The following is a 27649-nucleotide window of genomic DNA, read 5'->3' on the forward strand; positions in this document are numbered from 1 at the left end:
TGGGACGACAGATGGCGAAGTAGTACTTTCCCAAGTTTGGTTCGGTGTCAAGGATAAAACACAAGGGATGACAGGAGAGAAGATTGTGGATGTGTGAATCTGTACCATTTAAAACATTTCGCAAAGATGTGGATTACAGCTAATCACCTTAAAGATGCATGAATCAATATTTTCAGATTAACAAAAGACACAATCTATATTTGAAATGTGAAAGTGGTCACTTGTAGTGACACACCCAAAGAGATTTACCACCCCACTCTGCAGTTTCACTCTGTTCTTTTGGTGCCTGTCAGCTTATTGTTTTGGTTTTATGGCTCACGACTTTTCGATTTCGTTTGAGACTCGCTGCTCTCATCAGCATAATTTCCAGCAGTGAGCAGTTGTTTTTAATGAAAAAGCTATAAAAATCCTCTGTACACTACCTGCTCAGCAATACAGACAGAGTTAGCACATAAAAGAGCATTTAGCAGCTGAAGAGCCATATATTTCCCTCAGGAAATAGCTAAAACAGCTAAAAGAAAGGGAACATTGGATTCACATTTGTCAAGATGTCAGGCGTCCTTTGGAGATGTGAATAGGAAACTGTTTGCTAACATGTTCCACATATGTATAAATATTATGAGGTGATAATATGTCACTTTACAGCTTGTTCCTGTACCTGAATTTAATTTTTTAAACATACAGTAGTCCTATGTTTTGATATTGGCAAAATATTGTGACTTGGGGCAAGCCTTTCATGTTTTATGTTTCTTTCTTAGCAGGTGTTTCCATCGAGATGATACCGTTCTCTGCTCTTCTCTGCTCTGCCACCTTCTCGTCTCCCCTCTCTCCAGATTATGGGATTGTTGCTGAAGTTGTAAAAGAACAAGATGATGATAGAACTGACAGAAATAAGTCAGGATGATGGAGGGATAGTGTGTTTTCGGAGCAGGAAAGAGACATCAGTCTAGGTGCACTATGAATAGACCTGTGCAGCTGTCCTGCCTTCTCACTCATTAACACAGACACACACACACACAGACACACACACACACACACACACACACACACACACACACACACACACATACACACACACAAGCTTGTCCTGGGTGGCCACAGACAAGTGGCTGCAGCTGCCCCTAAGTTTTGCCCAGGACCCGATCTTAGCCCCATGCTGCTCTCCAAGTTCAACAGTATGACTTACCAATCATTCCCTCCAGGCCAGAGACTGATGAACACATTATGGAAACCATTAGACCACTGTGTTTCAGCCTCTGTGTGTCCATGTGGATGTGGTATGTTTGCACTAAGCAGTATAATGGGAGAAAAAAGGTCAAAGGATTTATACTGTCAGCCTGAGACCAGTTATTTTTATGATCTACTGTGAAGCATGAACGTAGATAATAGAGTCACTCTGAGTCATCACTCTAAATCTTCTAAAATCTCCTTTTATTATTAACGATTATGAGCTTTTTAAAGGTGATATTCTACATTTATTCTACATGTCAAGCTCAAGAAAGGAGCAGAACCAGCAATGGATTGGCAGCTTTTGCCTGTGTTGCCACAGCATGATGTATTCTTCAGTGCCATGGAGCTGTCCAAAAACAACATATCAGCAGGACAAAGTGTTGCACTCTGGGATACTTTTGTAGTTTATTTTGAGTAAATTCCACATACAATATACTGCCATGAATAATAATACTTTACTAAAAATACTTCACACCAAATGCATGACTCATTCCTGTTTAACTAAAAACTAACAGGCCAAAATGTTTAAGGAGATTGCTATAAAAAAAACTTCTTCAGAAGGAGCAACCAGGCTTTGGTGCTGAGTCAGAAACCTCTTAGCTTGGTTATGAAATAAACAATAATGTCACAGTCTTTATTTGAAACAAGATTATACTCTTATAGAGGTGAAGAGGAAAGGACAGAGCTACAAATTTACGTCAAAGGTTATTAAAGCTGATCTTAATCTTCGAGATTTGAACCTCAATAGCTTCTCAAACCTTGTCCACGTCTACCAGTATTACAGTACTGCCTAAAATAAAATGCTCTTAGACCTGAGCAATGTTAAATAATACTGTAGATTTCCACTATGGTGGGAATGAACCAGAAAACAGAACACCCCCTCCCATTAAGTGGTTATTGTCACTCATTACAGGCTTCATAATAAGTGCAGGGGAGGCCCTCGAGATAAGAGCATGTCCTGTAACCCAGAGAGCAAACCTGGCAACCCAGATCGTTATCATACCTGACCTGACCCTGATAAATATCACTGCCATTACACACAACTGCTGCTCAATTAGAGCAGCACACAAACAGACATGCTGCAACACATGTTCACACACACACACACACACACACACACACACACACTGCTGCCTTTTCGCTACAGCACAGTCTGCTGCTCTCGTTCCATTAAACGCAAATACACACATGCACACACCCACACACCTAGTCCATCCAGTATTATTGTACATATAAACACTACATGCTGTAGTAATTTGCAGTGTTGTGTTAACCTCAACTTAACTACGTATGGTAACCACAACTACAACAGAATGAAACAACTGCCACCCACGAGTCAGGTGTACTGTAATCATGAGGAGGAAGGGGAGTGTGTGTGTATGTGCATTGGTCACATTTGCAAAGAGGGGACACAGAGAAATAAACTAATTCCACTGATTATACCATCGCTTTTCTAAACTGACTTCTTAATGGAGAGTTTAAATTTCAGGTCTCACTGTAGCTGAATAGTTCAAACAATCAAGCATGTGTATTTTCATGCATAATGGGTGGAAGCCAGTATTGACTTGGACCATTACATTTTTCACTGGAGGCCTGATTAACTGTACAATCCCTCAAGCTACTAAGTGACTTTAATGTTGAGCAGTGTATCACAGTCATCACCGAGAGTTATTGAATAGTTTCAGTCAATAAGTTGCAATTAAACCTAATGTTTGTTTTCCTTTTTTGATGCAAACTAACATTAAAATTCATACTGTGCTCATTTTGTTTTGTGTCTCAGTCACAGGACCTTCGCTCATTCATCCTCAGTTACAACCCAAATGCTTTTTTATTGGACATACTTGTAATTCTATAAGATTTTGATTGTTGCACATGTGCTTTTCAACTGTCAACATGTTTATTAAATTTAAATCCATATTTTCTTTCTTTCACTTGTTTTGCGGCCACTTTTTAAAGCAGTTACTGTTAATATTCTTGTGTACAAAATGAAAACATAATGATATACTCAGCCCTAAATGAGTATAACGTTCAAAGATGACTAGTCTGGTGTGAGTCTGGCTCTGTGGGTCACGTATGATCTTCTAGATTGGGCTGACAAGGAGTTCTCAAATTGCACCAAATGTTTTCCTTAAACTTACGTAACTGTCAAACTTTCATACTCAATGTTCTGTCTTGACACCCTCCTCTTCTTCTATACCCAAATTACCTTTTCTCCTTTTATCTGCAGACATTTTTACATTTCATTACGTTTGTGTAAAACACACGCTGCCACATTCCTCTACTGTTGCTACTCTGAATTGACAATGAAGCCGCTGACGCACTCAGAAACACACAAGCAGATCACCGCATACACCTTGTTTAACACGTGAAAGCAGCTCTCAGTTCTTAAAGATGAGAAACCCATATGCTTTCTAGCAAAAATGCATCCTGACAATCTTTACAGCATCAAATACTGACTGTGAGATCTCATGAGGGTGTGTGTGTGTGTGTGCATGAATGTACTGTATGATACAAAAGGGGAGGGTGGTGGGGAGTAGTGAAGATGCAAAAATCAATTTGATTAAAAACTTAATTGCTTCTCACCAGTCTCTGTCAAAGGATAACTCATATTGTTTGATAACTGAAAACTGAAATGTCAACGTTTCTAAATGTTTATAATCGCTTCAGATGATCAGTGAATGAATCTTTGAGGATAAACTTCCTTTAACAGTTGCCAACAGACAACTTAGATTTGCAAAAACGTCCTTTTAACGCCACTCACAAAAGCACATTCATTATCTAATCCTGGTTTGAAAGTCTCAATTTGATGAGGATTTAAATAATCTAGATATTTAAAATAACAACTAGTTTAGTTGAATACACATGCAACCTTTTTAATAGTCAATTAGTCAACTAGTTAATTGCTCCTTGAAACGAGGTTGATCAGATTTTGTGTAAAAAGTGTGAAAACCTTTTCAAGCCATGTCTCTGGGTGTTTCCCTGTTGCCTGTTTGTCCCCTTATCATCAACACTACTTCTAGTTTTACATGTAAAACTGCATTTTCAGGTGAATCCATCTCAATATGCATGACTTAGAGCAAGTTTCTCACTGAAACTGTGATGTTGTTTGGGTTATTCTGTGGGGGGGATAAGTGTTTGGACCAGACAGGAGCACAGAGTCACAACAGGAAGCTCTGAAAAGCTTCATTACTGGGTCCAGTTACAAGTCCTCCAAAAAGGACGCATATGCAGGAAAACACAACACACACATGCACATGAAAACAGCTGGAACACGTATCCGATAGCGGAAGAATAGAAAATCCTGCTGTGTATCAGGCCAGGTGTGTGTTTGTGTGTGTGTGTGTGTGTGTGTGAGAGAATATGTCCAGTGTCTCTCTCACTCTAATTAAATAGTGTTTTCATCACAGCAGTTGCTGTGACCAGCACCTAACCTGACAGAGCTGACCGTTTATTCCGTAACATCATCACCAGCATCATTATCACAAACATGCGCACACAGCCTCGACTTATCATCTGCCCTTTCTTTCCCCGCACGGCCCCCCAGAGATGACCCCTGAAGTCTGCAGTGTGTGTGTGTGTGTGTGTGCATCACATGTGTCTCCTGCTACTGACAAACTAGAGACAAGTGATGACTGAGATTATGCAGGGCTGTGACTGCTGGACAGAAGCCCCCCAACCACACTCACTTTAATACTTTTATTTATTGTCACATGTGTCAAACTCCAACCATCTGCCGCCGCAGAAGGCTGTAACGTTCTATAAAACATTTTTACAAATACTTTTAAACCCCATAGAAGCCATATATATTTCCTCCTGCTGCTCCCTTGCTCTCTGCCAACCTGTTTGACTCCCCCCCCCCCTATTTTTTCCTGCATGTTTTATGTTCTCCTCGTTCCTCTGGCTTTGCTGTGTTCCTGTTGACTGAAGGAGAGCTGACAGTGCTAACCAGTTTTACTGACTCCTTCCTCCTTCCCCTTCATCCCTCCAACGTCTTCCAGAGAAAACAGAACCTGATGGAGTTTATGACCTGATTACTGCCTGGACACACAGCTGGCTTCTCCCCCCTCCGACACACACACTCACACAGGGTCTCAGCAGTGGGTGCTGGTATGGGGTAGAGGCTCACAAGTTTACCTGTCATCTCACATTAGTAACACTCCACGACTGCTCACACTACGGAGAAAAGCAAACTGCTCCAATTCCAAACAGCAGCGAGGCTATTTGTGGCTGAAGCTTGTAATGAATGTCAGTCCATTAAACAGAGATAGCTTTCTGAGCCTGGGAGCTGCTTAAGTAAACTTAGACATAGAGTGTGTTTCTGTAAATCCACTCAACAACACCAGCAGCTATAAAAAAATCTGGGAGCAGCTAGTTGCTAAAACAGTGAACCAATGAGGTGAAAACAATTGCTGCAAGGGTAGTTTCCTGTGATCCTCACAGGTGGACCAGCGTAAGATAACATGTCAGAATCCTGTCATATGACTGCTCACCTGCCTGTCGTGTTGCTCATAAAGGCAAATATTCCAAAATAAATCAGACACTCACTGTTCATCCCTGTGCCAGTAGCAGTGTGTCCGTAAGATACGCAGGACAAAACTGGGCAAAGCTGAACAATCAAACATGTGACTTTGTTGTCTACTAAGTTGTAACTATGATATTCATGCATATATATAAATCATTTTAGACCTTTGTTGATCTGTTTTGTGAATGTTAAAAGCTTTAGATGTGCAATGAGACAAGAGATATTCAATCATAATTTAATATTTAGATACATTTATCTCATTATTCATTTATTAACATGCTGTGTGCAACATGACAGTAAGCAACATGTGATGAAATGAGAAAATGAACAATGAAAAAACTGTGAAAAAGATCAGATGACATGTTGTCAGAACTATATGTGAGCATATCTTGAGTTTCCAATTGAATTTCAGACTCTTCTTGGTCTTGTGATGTCATGAAGGGAAGCCTTTTCAGCAGCGATGATTGGCCAGCTGTCAGTAGCTGTTTGTTGAGACTCCTCTATCTGCACCACAGCTCCCATGAGCACCTACTGTTTTCATCAGTGGGTACTGGGCGGCGCCTGTGGCCTGTTGATTTTAGACATTAGAGGAAGATATTTGCCACAGACGGAACTCCAACACAAACACATTATCATGTTGTTTTAATTTTTTATAAATGCACACATGCTCATTGCTTTATTTAGAGACACACTGACATATGGATAAAGTGCTAAAACCATACATTTATTATGATTTTATAAGGAGGTAATCAATATATTTAAAAGAGAAATCTAAACAATAACATTTATGCAAGCTGTTCAAGCTAGGTGTATGCATGGTGGACACACTAGCTGGTCATGCATCGGTGTACATCCTGATGCTGTGCTACACTCAGGTCTTTGTGCCTGAATATAATGTAATAAAACTACCAGCTCACTCCTCACACAGACCTGCCTGTGCAGCAAAGCACTCTGGGTATAGCGACCACAGCATCCCCTGAGACGCAACACGAAACCACTGAAAACGGTCTCCTTTGCGAGCACTCACACAAACACACACACACACACACACACACACACACACACACACACACACACACACACACACACACACACACACACACACACACACACACTCCCAGAGAGGAAAAAGACACAGGAAACCTTTATGAATAAACAGATGAGAGTCCATTAGTTGTAATGTTATTATCCAGCTGTCTGAACTGTGACCTCGCTGAGGGTGTGTGTTTATGTGAGCAACAGAGACGGAGCGATAGATATAGTTATAACAGAGACTTATTTTAGAAGCCATGGAGAGGATTTTTTTTTAAAGAGATTCTCTTTTAAAAGAAACACATTAGCCCTTTAACCTTTTTCTGGGAACATCTCTCCACATCGTCTTACACAGCATGTTTTAAATAACTTTATTTCTTCACCTCTGTGTATCATCATGAAGCATGTGCTCCTGTCAATTTAGTTTTAAATGTTGTGGCAGAAAATATGAAATAATACAATAATAATTATTATTATTCATATTGTTATTAATTATGTATAAAAGGGATCTAAAAACTGCTTCGCTGTTTTATCGTTAAAAAAATTATTTTACATGCTGCAGATCAACAGTAAAATTATGGTACAAGTTATTTCAGAATTTCTGAAATTAGGTGTGAATATGAGCATCAACTTTAAACCACTTTATGTGAATATAATAGGATGTGACAAGATTGCATAATTAATTGAACACCAGTAACGCTGATACATGGTTTCATTTCATTGCACTTTCCATCACCAAAGATGTATTAAATGTCTCTAATTTTTAATGAATGAATTTGTCTCTGGGTCTCAGTGGTGTTTTTAACACTACAGTATAACTCAGAGGAGGAGGAGGTGACATGTCCTCCCAGTGGGAATCAAAACCTCATTCATGGGATTTGCCTTATATTTTATTTTATTTTATTTTATTATTTCATAACTTCCACCTCAGCTCCATTTTCCCCCCTCATATTCTTGGTGTTTCCACTTCAATCACTTTTAATCAGATTTTTGTATTAACTCAGTCACAACATATAAAACGTGACGTGTCTCTTGTGTCTCTTTGGATTAAAACTCTTCCAAAGTAAAAATAAAAACTCTATATTACAATCATTCTCCAGTCAGATAGGTTGATGTAGTCTTCTTTTATTTATTTACAGGTGTTAACAAGCTGCATGGGAACATTCAGCATCTTTGTTCCCACTGTTGCTCTGCCATGTGTGTTGGTGCTGATGATAATTAAGTCGATGAACATGAAAATACAGATCCTTCGCTTTACCTTAGCAGTGTGTGTGTGTGTGTGTGTGTGTGTGTGTTGACTGTGTCTGTGTGCGAAAGGCAGAGAGAGAGAGAGAGAGGGTGTATGTGTCAATGTACTGCTGAGAAGAGAACTAAAGGGCCATTTATAGCTGTCACACACTGACAACCATTACCCCTGCATTTACAATGCTCTCAGCACATACTGTCAGGAAGACTCGGCACACACACACACTCACTCCTGCACACACACGCACAAACACACACTTCCCACTCTACCTGACAGAGCCTAATTATCGACACCTCTCCCTGTCGGATGAAACAAAAAACTGCTCTATTTTCAGACTGATGGAGTCTGATGTCTCTCTGTCGTTTTCTTCTTCTTCTTCTCCCCCTCTCAGCGTCTGTTGTCGTCTCCGTGTGACGCCTCGCCTGCCGCCCACCCCCTTATCCGACGTTTGATTCACGACTCGTTAAATAAGACTCAAATTAAAACAGACAATGAGGAAAGTTTCCCCCCCTCACAGCCACTTTCATTTGTTGTGATTGTAATTCAGAGTCACGGATGGTGTGCCCGTATGTGTGCGTGCGAGTGTAAATGGCAGCTAGTAACATCTTGCTTTGAGCCTTGCATCATTAGTTGTCAAACAGAACAGCCATGTTCACCTCTGGCCCACTATCCTGTGTGTGTATTGCGTGGGTGGAGTGGGGGCTTAGGATTAAGTGGTGTTTCTGTAACTCTGCTAAATTTGTTTCAAGCGAGGTCAAGTCAACGTATCCAAGCCCAAGCTGTGATTTAGTATTTCTCCCTCTGGCCTGACGCAACCAACACCACAATAATGTCATATTGCGAGTGTGTTTGTCTGCATGTGTGTGTGTGTGTGTGTGTGTGTGTGTGTGTGTGTGTTAAGTGGTAATACATTTCTCCAGGGCATTTCTGTGCTGTGTACTGTGTACAGTTTTGGATGGAAGAGGAATGCACTGAATAACCAACCATATAACCAGCATCTAACCAGAGCTGCAGAGTTTGTGTGTGTGCACTCTGATTACTCATGTTTGGGAGACATAAATCTATTTACACATCGTGGGGAGTCAAGTTTTAGACTGAAGATGAGGTGTTAGGTGGAGGAAAGGGTTAAATTTAGGTAAGTGATGGTTTTAGTTAGGGTATGTCACCAGGAAATGAAGACAGTGTAAAGTCATCAAGAGATGGAAATGAGACTTTCGTGGTTGTCAGAACATTTCTGAGACACAAACATTTATGCACAAGCAAAGAAATTCACACACTCTTTGTAAGACATTGACTGCTTCATAAATAAACCAAGCACCAAGCGTTCACAGGCTGATTGAATTGAATTCTCTGTATGTTAGGTGAGGAGGAGGCTGTGAAACTGATGGACAGTGCAAATGTAAAATCAAAGCAGACATTCCTGAGTTAAAACAGCGACTTTAAACTTTCCACACACATAAATCCAAGTGTCTGTTTGTGTGACGGCTTAGTGACCGATCCCCCGGGTGGTGTCTTCCTGCTGTGAAAGACTTTTCTTTCTCTAACACAGGAATGAACGAAGTTTGAATAAGTGAACTGAAGCTGCTCACACACAAACCTAAAGGTAAGGAGGCTGCGTTGGCAGTCAGCCAGCATCAACGTGATGCTGTCACCACTGGTCAATCTCAATTTCTATCCAGTTCTTTAAAAGCCCCAAAGACTCCCTTTAGTGTTGGTATTGAGATGTATGACTCAGCTACCGCCACTGCTAGTAGGTAGGTTTTATTACCATCATTACATTTTTTGCAAATACAATTGTCTCAGATTGAGATGATGATGTACTCTATTTGCTCTAAATACAAATCCATCTTTCAGTATGTTGCCTGATTCCCACTTAATTATTATTATTAATTTTGTGTCATTGTTTGAACTGTCACTTATGTTAGAATAAAATATTCATGAGTCAGTGTTACTGTGAAAAATGTGACACTTTCATAACAACAACGCTACCAGATTTACGTAGCAACATAATCCTCTGACTTAGCTTTAGGTCTTTAGCAACACAAATGTCAATAAAATTCCTCAGTACCGGTTTTAATACTAAGTAAACACACCAGAAAGACCACAAGTTGTTTTGGACTTTGTGTCTTGAGAGAAAAGTTGGGGTCTTTCCCACTGACGTCAATGCTGTTGAACGTTTCTTGGAGTCGTTTGAGGAACTGAATCTTGATGCGCTTCCACACCGGCTTTAACGTTTGGCCCCTGGTGGTTAGTGCGTCTTCTAATCTCATCATTAAACTCTAATTTACTAACCACGCAGTGGCCTCTGAGACCGTGAGGACTGACCAAAGTTACATCACTTTGCAAACATTTCCATTATTTGAAAGACTTGAATCTTGTTACGTTTATCTCACATAAGTATAAGTAAAACACACACACACACACACACACTCACACACTAGAGTCCAACTGCTGCTCCTGCCCTGTATGACTTTCCGTTTCATTCATCACCTCTCTGGTCTCACGCTGCTCTGCTGAAGTAAATAAATAAACAGACAGAGTGAGGATGTGTGTAGAAGAGGGAGGTGATGGGAGATTATTGGAGGAGGTGTTAGCTCAATCATTCATCAGCTCATGTATCAGACTGCTCTTCCTATTTATCTCTCTCTGCAGGGTGCTCAGAGAACAGACTTTTTTCTTAGTATCTTCTTCTATTGAGCTCTGCTTCTCTCTTAAAGCTTACATCTCCATCCTTCTCTCCTCCATCACTGCTTTCTCTCTCTTTTCCACTCTGTCCTGAGGATGGATGAAGGTGAGCTTGCAGCCAGGAACTCAGTGCATCAATCACAGCAGCATTGGCAAGGCTGACGGGGAAGCAGTTCAGTGAGTGATGCCACTAGGAGGCTCCACTCCCGATTCACCCAGGAGGTCCGATCTCAGACCAGTTAGGACGAGGAAAGTGGTTGGCCCAACTTCTGAAAAAGTTTCTGCTGATCATTGTCTAGAGAGCAGTTGTTTTGCTTTTTGTGCTGCTTTGAGCTTTGTATTAATATTAATGGTAGTTAAATGTTTACGGACCACAAGTGCTCCAGACTTTGTCGCCCAGTTTTCCCCTCACCAATCTCATTTGGACACCTAGCATTAAAAAAAGTGCCTCAACATATATTTATTTGGTAAAAAGTCTACTCTACATTGTTTGAATGTCACAGGTCAGAGGACAGAACAATTACAGAAAACACCACCAAGTCATTCAAGCTAAATGACTTTATATATTGTTCGTCCCTACCTGGACCCAGACAGCTCCCCCATTAAAACAGGCGTCAAAAATTGCACAGCTTTGACACCAGACAACAAAATACAAGTTAAAACAATGTGGCTGAACAAACACACCAGACTCTAACTGCAATCTTCTGTGCTTCGTTTACTCAACTGTTCACCTGATCCTCATCCCTAAGAAATTTTGTGCCTCTAAATACTGCAGCCACTAGATGCTGCCCAGCTGTAATATGTTTCTCTAGGTCGCTTTATGCTGGAGGTACAAACAACCTAATTAAATGTGCCTAATAAGACTGACTCTTAAACTTAGGAGCTATATTCCAAGTGGATTGGATGTGACTGTGACTCTGATGTGTGACTTTGTGTTAAGTCTCGTACCATGGAGTGAGGTCTGACACTTCCTACACTGCGTCTTTGCAGGTTTTTCTTGGCTCATAATGTAGCACTTTTTAATTTAAGTTCCTTTGGATGATCAGCACTCAGCAAAGCAGCATATATTACATGGTTCATTGCAGCTTGTTTACGGGTAAACCACACAGAGTGAGGTCTGTATACTTACATCTACGCTAGATTTACGTTCAGAGTGCTCGCAGCACTCAATCCATTATGTGTAATTATGCAGTCTGTGTGTAATGGTGTATGGGTTTGTGTGTGTGTGTGTGTTTCCTGGTCTGAATGTACAGTATATTTCTGCATATATAGAATACAATCAATGCCATTTTAATACATTGCACACACTTCAGCTTTATTCAAATGCTAAAATAATGTGTGAAAACGGTGACTGTGTGTGAATAGGTTCTTACAAACTCACATTATTTCCTTTTGTACCATTATTTCCTCTCTGTCCCTTGTACTTCTTCCATGAACTTGTTCTGACACAGACACAGACTTACACACACCATGGTAATGAAGAAGATAAAGTAGACCAGCTCTCTCTCAAATACAACAATTACAACAGATTACAGAGCAATGGCTTCCACATGGTTCACAGAAAGTGAGATTACCTCCCTCACAGAGTTTGTGTGTGTGTGTGTGTGTGTGTGTTAGGCGCTTTTCTTTGGACCACCACCAACAAAGCTGCCTCAAGTACACTATATATATTGAGTGGGGTTGTGGGGTTTTCTATTTTATTGTTTTATTTTTGTATCTTCTGTTGTGATTTGGTGCTATACAAATAAAACTGAATTGATTTGAACTGAATGTAACGACGGGTGGATGGAAGCACGAGGTGAAAGAGTGAGGAGGTGACGAGAGAGTGGGGGAAAGGGAATTAGGGAAGAGGTGGTTATATTTAAGGAATGAAAATGTGTTGTGGGTCTGTATGCATCCCTCTGTCTTCTAGGGTAAGATTAAAACATGGCAGTAATGCTGTTAAGACTTCATGCAGCCAGTACAGATGGGAAGAATTCACAACTGTAGCTGACAGTTTCACATTCACATGTGCACATCAGCTGTAGGAAAGATGCCAGTGACAATCACAGTCTTCTGCAGGTGTATGTCTGAAATGCTTAGTGCAAGTGAAACTAAATCAACACCTCGAAAAACTCTTTGCAACCCAACCCGGGTCATCCTGTGCTCTGGTTTCCAGTGGGTCTAAACTGGTAAAAAAATAAAAAAGATCTATCTACTTGTAGGCTGACATGAAATAAATTGCAAAAGACAGACATAACAGGCAAACTATTTTTATGTAATCTGCCAGAGAAAGAAGTTGAAAATACATTAATCTAAGGCATGTGATGGACACTTGTGTCTGAAACACTCTGTAACACAATGAGTACATGCAGTTTTAGTGTGGCTGGCTGCCACACTCTCATAAAATATGTACAGCATGTGCACAATTCAATGTGTGTTTACAGAAAGAAACAGATGAAACACAGTCCAACAGATCATGAAATCCAAATGCAAGCTGTGTAATGTAATGTAAATAAGAAATCCTTTATGTTTGAATGTACTTTCTAATCTTAACAAAGCACAAGAAAACTTTGAGGATTAGCTTGAAGCTGAGAATGAGAAGTCAGATCAGATGAGAGGAGAGTAAAAGTGCATCTGAACAGGTGAATGATTCATTAACCCTTCAGCGAACTGCAGGAGAGCAGCCTCCATCAATCCATCAACACGGACAGAAAACCACCAATCACACCACAGGGTGGAGAAAAGACCCGCCCTCTGTCTCGCTGGATGTTCACACACAGACACAGAACATAGAGGCCGATCTGTGCACATCCACTCAGGAGAAAGCTTGTGTATTTGGTTAAAACCTCAGACTTTCTCCTAAGATGAACTCACGTGGTTTTCACGCTCCTTCTTCTTCTCCACAACAAACAAACAGACATTTCTCATCTCATTTTTCCTGTGTTTTCCCCACCACATTCCCAGGCTGTCCCACAGCAGTGCCAGTGTTTTCAATAGAGTAACATTATCAGACCTAACCCAAACCAGAACCCAGTTCTGCAGCTGCAACCACAGCAGTAAAACAAAGTAAGACTCCGGGGACACCTACAAGTCCAGGACACACATGACCCCTCAGTGTTCGTTAGATTGTATTTTCTCTTTCTGTTACTCTGAGAACCTCTGTAGTCTGTCTTTCTTTAGCCCATGGTCCTCTCTGGTGGTGATGTGTGGTAGACCTCAGACTATTGTGTTGCAAATGCGAAAGTTTTCCTAAATAGACCCGAGTCTCTTCTATTTATGGGAGACGAAGAGGCCACAGACTGTTTTTTATAGATACACCAGGGTTTCTTACAAGTTTTTTGCTTTTAAATCTGGCTCTTACTAGGAGCAGCATTTATCTTGTTTCGCTATTTTTGTTAACCAGTGAAACCCGTTACTCAATATACCGGTTACTGTAGTTTAATTTTGTGTAACCAGAAGAATTTTAAAGGATTGTTCCCGGTTACTATAATCTGTGGAAACATCAACATGGAAAGGAAAACTGTCCTTTCAAACATTCATCATAATTTACTGTACAAACCGACAGCCTGGTTCAACTTTGACCAACATTCACAGTGTGCTCGCTGTCATACGACGACATAATGTGAATTAGATAATCGTGTCATAAACTAATCAGGTGTCTGATTGTGTAAATGCGTGTGATGTTTTTCTCTATTGGACTATTATCATTTATTAAAAGTTGTATTTCTGTCAACCTGGTGAATGTACATAAGAGCAATAGTCCCCTTGTTCTGTTTTGAGTCTCAGTTCTTCAGGGAAATATCAGTTTGCTGCTCAACAGGTTGCGTACAATGGGCTTTTAGAGTGCTGCAATTAAAAGCAGCTGACTGGTGTTGCTAAAAACCAACACTATGAGAGCAGTGAGAAAAAATCAAAACAGTAAACTTGTGGTCTGAATAGTTTGTATCACATTATATTTCTGGCTTTGATCACAGGGCAGCAGTATTGGGTACACTCGTCCCTACGTCACCAAGTGCATGCCGGTCCTGCCGAGAAGCCGGAGAGCTGCAGTAGTAGTAGTAGTTGATTGCAGTCATGCATGTAGCTGTTGCTGTGCTATTGTTCTCTCATTTCTGTTCTGTTTTGGTCCAGATAATGTGCTGAGTTGTGCACTTCATGTATGTGTTTCAGTTGTGCAGCACAATTTAAAGGTGTTTTATGAGCCTGTGACTGGACAGTGTATTCTTTAGCTTTTATTTTGTGTTTGTGTCAATAATCCCACTGCTGTATTTCTGTCACTGTGTTTGTGTTGACATGTTTATATGTTTACTTTGAATCCTTTTTTCAAAATTAAAGTTGCAAAAACACCAAATTTAATGTGGCAGCCAAATTTCCTAGGCTACTTTTATTATAGACACTTACTTTACCAGTGTTGGGTAGTTTAACAAACTGTATATCATTTTAACAACTTTGTATTTTATGTTTATAATGGATTTTTTTTAATCGCCCATTTATTATAGATGTTGATGTTATGACATTGTCAGTGTAATCCATGAATCAGATGAAATACTAGTTTTAAATGAGCTGAAAACACATTACGGTGTTGACGCTTCAGCCTGTGCAGGACTTGGAGGTCAACGACAGACTCACTCCAGCTTCTCAGGTTTCTGTTGTCATATTTCTGGGAATTTGATGCAATGTTTGGAAACCAGGCTGCAGTCAGGCAGGGTGGATCTCAGTTCCAGTGTGATTGTGTGTGCATGTCCTCTGTGTACACCAACTCTGTTCAGCCAGAGATGATTGTGTCATTACAGCATTCAGGGCGTGAGAGCTCTCTCTTTCTCCACTCTCACACACGTGTATTTGTACTTCTGTCTTTGTGGGGACAATCATTGACATAAAGGCTAGTTCATTATTGAATTTGGCTCCTTTTTATTGACGTTTAGTGTTTAATATTAAGTTTAGTTTAGTATAATTTCACCACATGGCATGTATAGACGTTGTTGTAAAAGTCACTGAGCTTATGAATGCCGCTCCATGTGCTACCACACACAGTAGAGCTGCTCACTGCTGTTTCTTTCCTTGTGTGTATGAACGCCGTCCTGCACGGTGACAAATCTGCATCAGCGATGGTACTAACATAAACAGATGACATGCAGGACTGTGTTGCTAAGTCTAACTTGACTGTAAAAACCAAGTCTGAACAGCTTCTTTGCTAAAATGTCCTGGTTCACATGTTGTAAAATTTAAACCAGTCCTCAAACTGCTGGACGTACGAGAGCACACACAAACACAAACACACACACCCACTCTTTCTCTTGTCCTTATTTCTGTCAGTCATACACTGTGTTCTCTCTTCTTGCTCTTCTGATGTCATTTGGGAGTGGATTGATGGGTGGAGGACCTTCAGAAAAAGACACACACACACACACACACACACACACACAGATCTGGTGGGGTGTTAATAGAGAATTATGGGTTTTTAATGCCTAACACTGTGGCTGATCCAGGAAGAAATGTCAGGCCAACTTGCTGTTAATCAAACCATGTCACTGCATTCGCGTGTGTGATTCACGTCTGATGCCCACACAAACGAAATTCACACCAAGAGTCTTATACACTTTATCGCCTCAAATGCAAACGGCATGTGAGAAACAGCAAAATAAATTAAAAGAAAGGAAACGAGAGAGGGAAAGACAAGAAAAGGGTGAGGGGGTAGAAGAAGAGGTGGATAAATAGAGAAAGAAAGTGATGTAGAAAAAGGATAATGACTTCCATATGAGAATGTCAGAGCTTTTTCCTGCTTGCTTCTTGGTGTAATCATATCAGCAGTCAGGCAGTTTCCAACCTTAAGAAATGTGAAGTATGCAGCGAGTTTCAGGATCCGACTTCCTTTACATAAACACCCCCAAGAAAAACAACCCAGCTGGACATGAGTGTGTAAGAGAGAGAGAGAGAGTGTGTGTGTGTGTGTGTGTGTGTGTAGAGTGTGTGTACTGTATGGCATACAGTATTTGAATGTGTCCGTTTGTGTCTGTCAACTTGACAAATCTGACAGCAGCATTTTGTGTGTGTGTGTGTGTGTGTGTGTGTGTTTTAAGTGGCGATGAGTGAAGGCAGTTAAAGCACTGCTATCGGCCATAAAGTGTGTGCTGGGAATGCAGGGACTCCTGTGAAAGCAAAATTTACATCCACAGCACCTGATCGTGTTACGTTAGCTTACTTTAGATTTCAGCATGGTGCCTTCATGTTTGTAGATGTGTCTCAACTGTGTTTTGCTTCTTCATTGACTAAATAGACGAATGAACCCATTTCTTCCAAGAACCATTAACATCAGGTGAATGTAAGATGCGTCTTATTATAGGCAGGGCAGCAGTGGCTATATCAATATAGATGCTGTGCAATGTTGAGGAGTCTGATAAATCTTTAAAGTCACCTCATCTCAAACTGACCTAGATTTCATTGTCTCACCAATACCGTACAATCAGGTTATTCTGTCTGAATGTGTGGTAACCTTGACACAAAAAAAATACAGTTTTCTACCACTGAACTACCATTAATTCTCAGGTTTAAACCAGTGTCAGTGTGTTTAATCAGAACTGTAAAGACTTACTGTAAATGGTTAGGTATTGTCAGCAAGGCAATGCAGTTTGGTTGGAGACTTCAGGGTAATTCATCAAGTAGCTATGAGTCTGCTTATCTGCCAGCAGCACATGGAACAACACTGACTGTGTCCACCTAACTAAATTAATTTTACAAAGACTATATTCTTTGTTTTGGTCACAGTCCTACACCAAACAAGCTTTCACTTTAGTATTTTATAAGCTGACTGTTATTTAAAAAATACAATCAAGAAAGGTTCTTATGCCCATGACAAGATCATAGGCATATGTCAGTGTCGTCACAGAGCTATGTGGTGGTGTCGTTATAGTCATTGTTTTTTTGAGCATTTTACTTAATTTCTTTTTAAGGAGTTTGGTAGTTTTCATCTAAACTTTAGAGTTTTAGTTCCCAAAACTGGATTGAATTAAAGCATTAGTGAAAAAATGAATTAAAATGTGTTATTTTAGACGAGATGTTTGCTTTAGAAGGAGGCTGCAGGGTCTGCTGGACTGGAGGACTGCACCAAAGGGTTAAAGTCCATGGCAGCTCATGAACTATTGGTAACTGTTCGATCCCCGAAGGTGTGTGTCTGTATTTACTTCAGCAGGAGATCAAACTTCACCCAGTGCTCAGTGCAACACACTCGAGCCACGGTTCTCTGAAAGAGACTCCCAGGAGTCGCTGAGGGGGTCAGAGGAGGCTGCAGACCTCCTGCCTGAGTCCTGAGCTGGCAGCAGAACATCAGAAGGCTGCACTCAGGATGTGTGTAAAAAAAATGTAAAAAACACTGGAGATGTGCAGGTCTCTGCTCAAATATTCACAAATTAGCTAATATTAGGAGCTTGGACACACACCCACCCACTCACACCCACTTTACTGCCTATATCCAAACCAAACTTCTCATGGCTGACTGGGCAGACACATTTTTCTATTGGCTTGGATTCAACAGCAACACTCGGACAGATAGAGGGGATTATGGAGGAGTGAGCTCTGCCCTGGAAGGTTAAAGTAATACATATTTCTTGTAAATAAAAATCTGTTTTGCTACTTTTCATTGTTGATTGAAATAACACAGTCCTGATTCAACATAGAATCAAAACACTACATCTGCTGTTCTAATCACTTGATATTCGACTGGAATTTAGTGCTTAAACTTTATGGAGAGGGAGCAACTGATGTGTTTCCGGTTCAGCAGGAATACCACTTTTGTTGAAAAGAACATCAGGAAATGTCAAATAAGTGTTAGAACATCTATCATTGTCAGGGTTGGTTTGTCTCAAGCTGCTCCTGAGTGCTAAGCAAAATGCTAAACGGTCCACTACAGTAACTGTGACAGAACTTTGTGTTTTTGTAACCATATTTGTGTTACTGTGCTATTCTATTAAAATTTATCATCCAGCTATTGCACATATAAAAATAGAAACCACATTAAAAGAAACCCAGAAGCTCCAAACACATCTGTAGCTAAAAGAAGTAGGTGATGTGTGGTCTGTACGGGACACACACACACACACACACACACACACACACACACACACACACACACTGGTGGTGACATCATCATCACCATGCAAAGTGCTGGATTTCCTCATTTTTATGGTGATTAACAGGATGATATCATCATCGATCATCACTGCCAATCACAGCACACTTCTGGGCATCGGGCCGTTGATAATCTTGACTTCCTGGCAGCAGGTGACGATATCATGACGCATTTAAGGGATGATCCAACAGATTAAAAGAAAAAAATAAATAAATAAAAGTAGAGAGTAACACTGCAGTTTTAAGTTTCAGGATGACAAAGAGCACAAGTCAGACAATTTCATTGTACACAGATCACCATCTGTACCTCACATAACAAGCATCTGCCAAGTAACTACATGTCAATGTAACTGGCAAGGATGAGAAATTAAGATTAAATAAAGTTCAAAACAAGACCAGAACAAAAGCAGCAGAGAGCAGAGCCGTCTGTATGAAAGGTGAAATTATTACAAATTATTAGATTATCAGATGAAACTTTGCACAGAAATTCAAGATTCAAGTCTTGCTGATTTAGGTGTTCTAATTTTACTTTTAACTAACTATTAGATTAATTATCCTTATTTGATTAAGACAACAACATCTACTTCAGGAGGAACAGTATTAAGTTTGTTGATCCTTTGATGTTTAATGGGTTTATGATCAAATGTCTGCAAAAGCCACAGCTGCAGATTTTTTTTGTCCTTTCCCTTAACCAATTTATTTGCACACGACTTAAGCGAGTGGTTAATGAGGTTAAAATATACAGCTTGTAACCACATGTTAAACATCACAGAAGAGCTATCTGGTGTCATATAGTAATGATAAAGTATTTCTACGTTTTGTCCAGAAACTGAGGAAAACACGCGAGCAGAGGTGAAAATGTAGCACAGAAGAATAGGAGGACGAGGATGGAGGGACGAAGAACGGGGAAAAACAAAAGAGGCAAAATGTGAATATATTCATGGGAAATGGATTACTAGACGCAGGAGAGAAAGATAATTGTTTGGAGTATTCGTTCTCAGTCCCAGCTCAATTTCAAACCCTCCACTTAAGTGAGTGGGTTTGAGTGCATGTGTGTGAGTATGTGTTACAAGTGGCTTTGGAGTGGCATCCCTGTACTTAGCTTTAGCACACCTCATTCAAATGCACAACACACACACACACACACACACACACACACACACACACAGTTGGGTTTTATTGTTCTTCAGCTCTTGGTTGTTAACTCAAACAGCAACACCACCTTTCCATTGAAGGACGACTCCAGTATTACTCATTATCATCGTCAGTGTCATCATCCTCTTCCCTTTTGTCCTACTCATCCTGGTCTCTCTGCTCTCTGACAAACTTGTTGCCATATATTTGGAGTTACGTTTCTGTTCCTGCTCATTTTCTTTGGTCTCTACCATCTACTGAGAGAAATATGTGGTTCTTCAGTTGCAGAATTTGTCTTTGTGCTCTTCAGTGCTCGGGAAAAGAACAGCGTGGTTTTTCGAGGTTTCTCACTGAAAATAACTACAAGTGCTGCTTAAAAATGGCTCAGACAGAGTGATGAGAGCGAGCCAAAATAGTAAAGCTGTGGCTCGGACAGCTGAACAAGGAGCTGAAACCTGCTACAACGCTTTGTAAAACCAGGAGAAGCTGCAGATTAATTCATTCATTAGTCTGTGAAGATGAAGCGATGTCTCTCAAATTAACACATTCATTAAGTATAGATTGTGTTGATCTTTGAACAAACTCTCAATGTAGGATAAATGTGAGCTTTCTTAACTGGAGAAATGCTCTTACAATAACACACATAAATGCAGTAAGTGGGTTCATGTCCTTCCTCTGGGGTTTGGGCAGTATAGGAAATGAGCAACTAGTGCACGTGGAGATGAGGCTCAGTTGTGAGAGAGAGTGGTGCACAGTACAGTGCAGCTACCTGCTACCAGTTCTTTGTGAACTACTACAACACTATAATTTGGTACTATAATACAAAACGCTTAAGGGTTTACCACTGCTGGGGACCAAAAGCTGCTGCTCTGACCACGGATGTCCACCAGATGTGAAAAATGAGCGACTCACTCATGAGTCTCTGCTCTTTTCTTTGTTGTCCTTTAACTTGAATGTATAAATTGTAAATAACTTAGTGCATGTGTATAAAATCCTACATTAAATTGATATAAAGATAATATTCAATGATTCATCACTGTCTTTATACATGTAGGTGAAAATAATTGAAGCTGGATGAGGAATGTGGCACATTTTCTCCTGCTAATAACCTAATAGCAAAACAAAGTAAACAGAAGATGAGCTGAAGTAAAACTAAAGTACAGTCACTAGATAAACGATGTACTCATTCATATGTGCTCCTCGTGATATTCTAGATTTTGAATCTGGTCTGTGTGCACACCCAAACCCTCAGAAGACAGCTAACGGAGGAGGGAAGAGTCGGGGTTAGTGTGTGTGTTTCTTCCTGATAGGGTTAAGTGCACTGGAAGTGTGATGTGGTGATGGAGGGAGCACGAGAGGAATAAAAGAAGAGGAGAGGACAGATCCATTAGCTAATGGATGTCTTCAGTCTCGTCTCATCAGACTCTGTATTATCACAAAGACACACACACACACACTTTTTTCTCTATTGTTGTGAGGACAGTCATTGATATAACATCCCTTAGACCCCACCCAACCCCTAAATGCCACAACCTTAGATTTTACCCCAACACTAACCTGAAAGCCACGTCTTAACCCTTAACCCAAACAGACCTGTCAAAATATTCTCACGATGATGGTATCACACTATTGAACTGGGATGTTTTTGTAAATTGTGCATGTGTGCAGTTCACTCTCAGAAAAGTCTGCTGCATTCCTCGACCTATTCAATAAATAATCCTAAAAAAAAAAAAAAGCTAATGTGTGTCCACAAACTCAATTCACGTGTTCTTTGTGTGTGTGTGTGTGTGTGTGTGTGTGTGTGTGTGTGTGTGTGTGTGTGTGTGTGTGTGTGTGTGAGTGTGTACCATGAGACAGAAACTAATTGGTGTCAATAAGACATCTGTGGCTCCTCTTTGATTAAGCCTGCAGGCTAGGAATAGGAAAATAACACCTCACACACACTAGTTTCCCTTTTTCTCCCACATGCACACACACATACACACGTTGCCTGTGGTCATGCTGATAGCTAACTCCAGGCATGGCCCATCTGTCTCATTACAGAAACGGGTCTCACTAGAGAATTTGCATTGTTTGTGAACACACACACACACACACACACACACACACACACACACACACACACACACACAGTGTATGACCACATTGCTGGCAGCGTGGGCAGCCTTGCTCAACATCAGAGCTGCTGGAGGCAAACAGTTTGATGTGACAGAAGAATGGAGAAGAAATAAAAAGCAAAAAAAACATTTAAATAATGAAACAAATATATGCACGGAGTGAATCCCCTCCTCTGTCGGAGTTTTACAACATATTGTGTAACAGTTTGTTGAGCATGACCTCTGTGGCTGTATGATTTCACTGAAATGTAGTTTATCATTTGAACAGTGAACAGAGGGTTCACTGACGTGATGAGTTTGGTTTTTTTTTTTTTTTGCATGTTAGCAAAGAATCTGAATCAAAGCTGAAAATATTTTGTGTTTCGTGGAACTTAATTCACTTAATTAAAGTCAAGGTTTCACTTTTTGAAGTGCATTTTTTACTGATTCACTGTTCATTTTGGATAGTGCTACCCTCTCTGTTTATGGTCTGGATGTGTCTAGTTGACCTTCTGAATATTGAAATACAACACAGACTGTCATTACAAAAAAGTAATTTACAATGAAGTAAGACTAAATTTCCACTAATTAAACTAAAGATCCCAGAGTTGATCCATCTGTAAGCTTTTGCTACCTCAACCAGGACACGAAAACTCTATGATTGATTAAAAAGGTAACTGGTGAGCAGAGGATTCTGGGAAATGTAGTTCTAGGGGGACAAAGGCCATGGCAAACAGGGATTCAGGAGCAGGGGAACGACAAGAGAGTACGGGAGACTGGGTCAGGGGACTGACTGAGCAGGGGATGATGGGTAATGGAGACCACCACAGGAGAGTGGTGAACACAACAACAGGTGAGTATGCTGCCAGCAATGGAGACTCAAGGAGTCCAACTATCCACAATCCCAAAGAGAATCCAAGTAAACAAAAAGCAGGTCAGGTCATGAGGGAGTCAGATAACAGACTTATGAGAACCACATCAGGGGTGTGGCACAATCTGGCAGCATGTGAGGCTGTAGTGCTGCTAATAAAGGGAAGGACACAGGTGCAACAGATCTCGGTGATTAGTGAACGGAGAGAGGGAGAGTTAATTAGTCCGAGACGTGACTGGGGAACTGAGTGGCAGGTGTGTGACCAGGTAGGTATGAACGAGTCTGTCAGAGCAGAAACAGGAAAATAAAACTAAGTGGAACAGGATGTGGATCCCAGGCAGGGATCGTGACACCACCAGTTTAAAGTCTGCAGTCAGCCCAGGTGAGTCAAATCTACCTGATGACTCGACTCCTCCCTCCGGGCTCCTGCAGAGAAAGGCTGGTCCACTGAATGCATCTCAATTCCCTTAATTGCATCCGTGCTGCACCTTTTCCTCACATGCGTGGCTCTCTATTATCCACTGTGGTTTGAGTGACAGAGATTAGCAACAAAGCTACAAAAGACACATTTCACAGAGAAGAAAGAACTTTAATTAAATATAGTGAGAGTCAAAAAAGTTATCTTACACCTCAAAGTTCAAAATAATTAAAAAAAAATCAATATTATCATTTTTACAGTAGTTTCCTCAGTACTCTCCCGCTCCACACGCATACTGTTGATAATGTGTGAATGACAACCACCACTGTAAGCCTGAATGCAGACAAGCCATGATAAACGTTATGACTGTTGTTGGACAAGTGCTTTATCATACTTCCATAAACCGAATCCTCCAGTTACTCCTTCCTGTACAGGTATTTATATATGTACTATAAAAACATCCCTCAGCTTTAAAACATCACATTTTTTCTTTCAAAGGTTAAAGGATGAGGCTCACACTCAGACACGCACACTGTCAGGCACTCTAACATGTAGACATGAACAGACGAGTGGTCTCCAGACCCATGTTTCTGATAAAATAAATAGGTGGCTCATTTTTAAAGGCAAGAAAAAAAACAAAGAGGGGCAACCATTCAGTATTAAAAGTACAATCAAATCAAATGTGAGGAGGGAGCAGAGAGAGGACAGAAAACCTGACTGATGCAGGAGAAGTGGCTGCAGGAAAGAGGAGAGAGAAATTCTTCATTCATCTCTTTTAGCCTTCGTTAGTCCATCTTAAAATCCATCACAGATAATCATACTGACACATTAATAATCACTACACCTAGATAATGCAACATTTCTTATGCTAAATTTAACATTAGTGATATGAACAACATTGTGGCAAAATGGAAAAACACCCTCCTCCTGCCAAAAAACAAAAGAAGATTACACCATGGCTTCTGTTAGTTTGACTGAAATAAGCAGTGAACATATGGCTTTTAATAAACAGACACTATAATCCAAAAACAAATAGTTTTAATAACATTCAAATCCTTCGACACAAGAGACAAAGCAAATGAGAACATGTGGATATAGGATTGATTTCTGGTATTAATATTATTCCTATTATATTTCATCCTAATTTAATGATTACTGACATTCAGTCTTATTTGCTGAGGCTGATTCTGTGTCCAGTAAACTTTCAAATATTTTCCATTTGTGACAAATAAATGAATAACGCTGCTTTTGTGACTCTGACTATGAAAAAAACATTATGGCATTACTCTTTCTGACTTTGTGAGATGAAAAGAAATGTGGCACAAGACTGTTTAGGCTTTAATGTCTTCAATAAGGGCTTTGGCAAAAAAAAAAAAAAAAAAAAATTAAGACTTTCACAACAAACCATCATCTAGTTTTCACACATTTAAGACATGTTGCTGGCTAGTTGTGCTGCAAAAACTCACTTTTATCATAAAATAAGTGCAAAATGGGATGCAGATACGGTTTTAATACAGCTAAAAAGAAGAAGAAGAAAATTCAAGGGTGAATTTAAAAAACATTTCGACAGATGCTTTTGCAATTTTGTTCTTAGGTAGGATTTTAAGACTCAGTTAAAGATTTAATGACATTGTTTTTGCAGCACAGCTTTTAAGACACACCATTGGCTAGTTTTCACACTCAGATTGATGAACAGATCATCAGGCAGGTAACATAAAAAAAAAAAGATGTCTGGTCACAGTAAGAAATAAAAACAAAATTTAACAACACTGCAAACCAAAAAAAAAAAAAAAAGAATCTGCTAAGACAAGAGCATGAGAAAGCAAATCTCACACAGCAAAACCGAAGTGAAAGTGGCAGCAGTCTTTAAGACATGATCCTCCTGTTTAAAACGTCGTGTTGGAACAGGGTGATGGACGGACTCCGTGGCAGAATTGTTGGGTCAGATCCACAGTGAAGCTGCTGCTGGCACCAAGTAATCACACACTCCTCTGTGGGGAAGGAGCTGATTCGTTTATGGCCTTTTTACAATAAGCATCATCAGATCTTTCCTTGATTAACACTGCAGCAAGTTTAATTTCTCCTGTGAATATCGGTGGAAATAAATCTCTTCATGGTTCATGGATTTGTTAAATGACTGCATTGTCTTTCTCTCTGCACATTCCGATGGCTAAGGGGAAACTGTAGCACATGGGAGCAGCAGCGTGAAAATACAATAAAGCAAGCTGAAAGTAAACACAGGGATGTCCTGAATGGCTAATGTCGCGAGTTTGTGCTGTTGTTTGAGGATTTGGCAAATAGAAATGAAAGAGTGTGTCCGGTTTGGCTTGTCTGTGTCGACTGGATTTGACCCTGCTTGAATCCTGAAGCCTCATCATCATCATCATCATCACCATCATCATCTTCACATTATATTCCTTCACTAATGACCAAACTTCATAAATAGAACGTCCCTCGTGTAGGATACAGTTATAAGATGATTATCACACATTAATTGTTGCACTAAAAGAAAAACAAATCAACAATCACTCAAGGGAGGAAGTGGAATCTCTCCAAAATAAATACACCTCCTGTGTCCATGGAGATTCATAATGTAGGTGTGGCCGTTTTCCTATAAAAGCATCAAGGTGTACAAAGTCTAAACAACTTATTTCCTTGCAAACAGTCTTGTTTTTTTTTTTTCTTCACGTTTTTTCTCAGTTGTTTTTGTGTTAGAAAGGGCCTGAGTTGGGTTTGTTCCTTCAAACTGGGACAGCTGCTTCCATCCCTGACCGGAGTATGACTCGCACCAAAATCCTCCGCCGGGATCGGTGCGACTGTGCTTGGTTCCTCTCGCACACAGTTGCACACATACACGCACACACGCAGTCGTGCATTCACACCTTTACATGGGTGGGGCGATCATTCCAGGGATTGCTGTCGGATGGAGAAAGGAAAAAGAAACAGAGAGAGAAAAGGGAGGGAGGGGGGAGAACGATTAAAACGCAGCCAAATATTTTCATCGTCATAAAAAATCTCTTGTAAAAACATCAATATGTTTTCCCATCTGTGCAGCTGTGTGACTGCAGCGACATTTAAAACATCAATAGACAAATAAATCAGTAAACTCGAGCGGGGACACATCATCACACAAACACACATTTCATTCTGCACAGGAACAGTTGGCGTATTTTACTGTATGTTTGTATGTGAGCCTGACAGATTGCATCATGGTGTGTGTTGTATTTAAACCCAAGGGATGGGTGTCAACATGTGAGAAGCAGAGCACAGCCCAAAGTGACACACACACGCAAGAATTCAAGCGAAACGTTTGGACACGCCTTCAAATTTAGTGTTTTTCTTTATTTGTAGTTTTTATTTTCCACATTTGCTTCTTGACATAGTCAGGATGTCGTGGGGGTGGCGATGCTGGTTAAATGAAGCAGCATTACACCATCATACCTCCACCTCAATGCTTCAAAGTTGCTGATACCATCCATTCACCTTCTCAGTGTAAGAGAATCAAGATTTCAATTAATTAATTTAAGTCAATTAACTTTGGTCAAGGACACCTGTTAATCGAAAACCATTCTATTTAACTGTGCCTTATGTAGCCTCATATTGCCAAAAGTGTGCAAAACTATCAGCAAGCCAATCAGGTAAAATATCAAATATATTTAGATTTGCATAGTTTAATTATTTTACTGTTCTGATGTCTTCAGAGTTACAGAAAGAAAGAAAAACACTGAATGAGAAGGAGCTTCCAAACTTTTGACTGGTTCTGTAAATGGTTGTGAAAACTGTAAAGAGAAAAGAATTCACTTCAAGAACCAGCTTGACAAAACTCTACAAAATGTACTGTTTCTGCTGAACCTCCACTTTTTGTTCTGCTTCTCTTATTTTCTCAGGTACTCATGAGCATGCACACACACTCACTCACACAGGTATACTGACAGTATCAACTGTCAAGAGACTCGAACAGCTGTCATTGTTGATTGCTCCCTAGTAAGCTGCCAGTGTGTGATCACAGAGTATGTGTGACAGAGGAAAGTGTGTGTGTGTGTGTGTGTGTGAGGCTGTAAGTGGGGTGTGTTTATTTCAGCTGTGCTTTGAGGCTAAGCTTTGAGTTCCCACACCCCCGCACATGCTCTCTCTGTCTCTCTCCCTCTCTGCACACACACATATGGAAACACAAGCGCAAATGCACACACAGCAAAACAAAGCCAGTGATGTTGAGAAATAAATTCTCTGTGCCAAATGTCTCTTTTCTTGTCTCTGTAAATATCTAACTTCCTGCCTAATTTTCCCAGCCAATAGGAAGACAGAGAGG

At 40.3% G+C, this 27649-nt stretch overlaps 1 protein-coding gene across 2 annotated transcripts in view; it reads right to left on the bottom strand.

Annotated features, from left to right (window-relative positions):
- Positions 1–24361: 24361 nt before the first annotated feature.
- Positions 24362–27649, bottom strand: part of LOC113170697 (transcription factor COE1-like) — a 68270-nt gene continuing 64982 nt past the window's right edge. For both annotated transcript variants that reach the window (XM_026372896.1, XM_026372894.1), the window contains one exon: positions 24362–26256. In XM_026372896.1, the coding sequence (XP_026228681.1) occupies positions 26225–26256 (32 nt within the window). In that variant the 3' untranslated portion in view covers positions 24362–26224. The remainder of the gene's footprint in view (positions 26257–27649) is intronic.

This window comes from Anabas testudineus, chromosome 14 (genome assembly GCF_900324465.2).
Source record: "Anabas testudineus chromosome 14, fAnaTes1.2, whole genome shotgun sequence".
Taxonomy (NCBI): domain Eukaryota; kingdom Metazoa; phylum Chordata; class Actinopteri; order Anabantiformes; family Anabantidae; genus Anabas; species Anabas testudineus.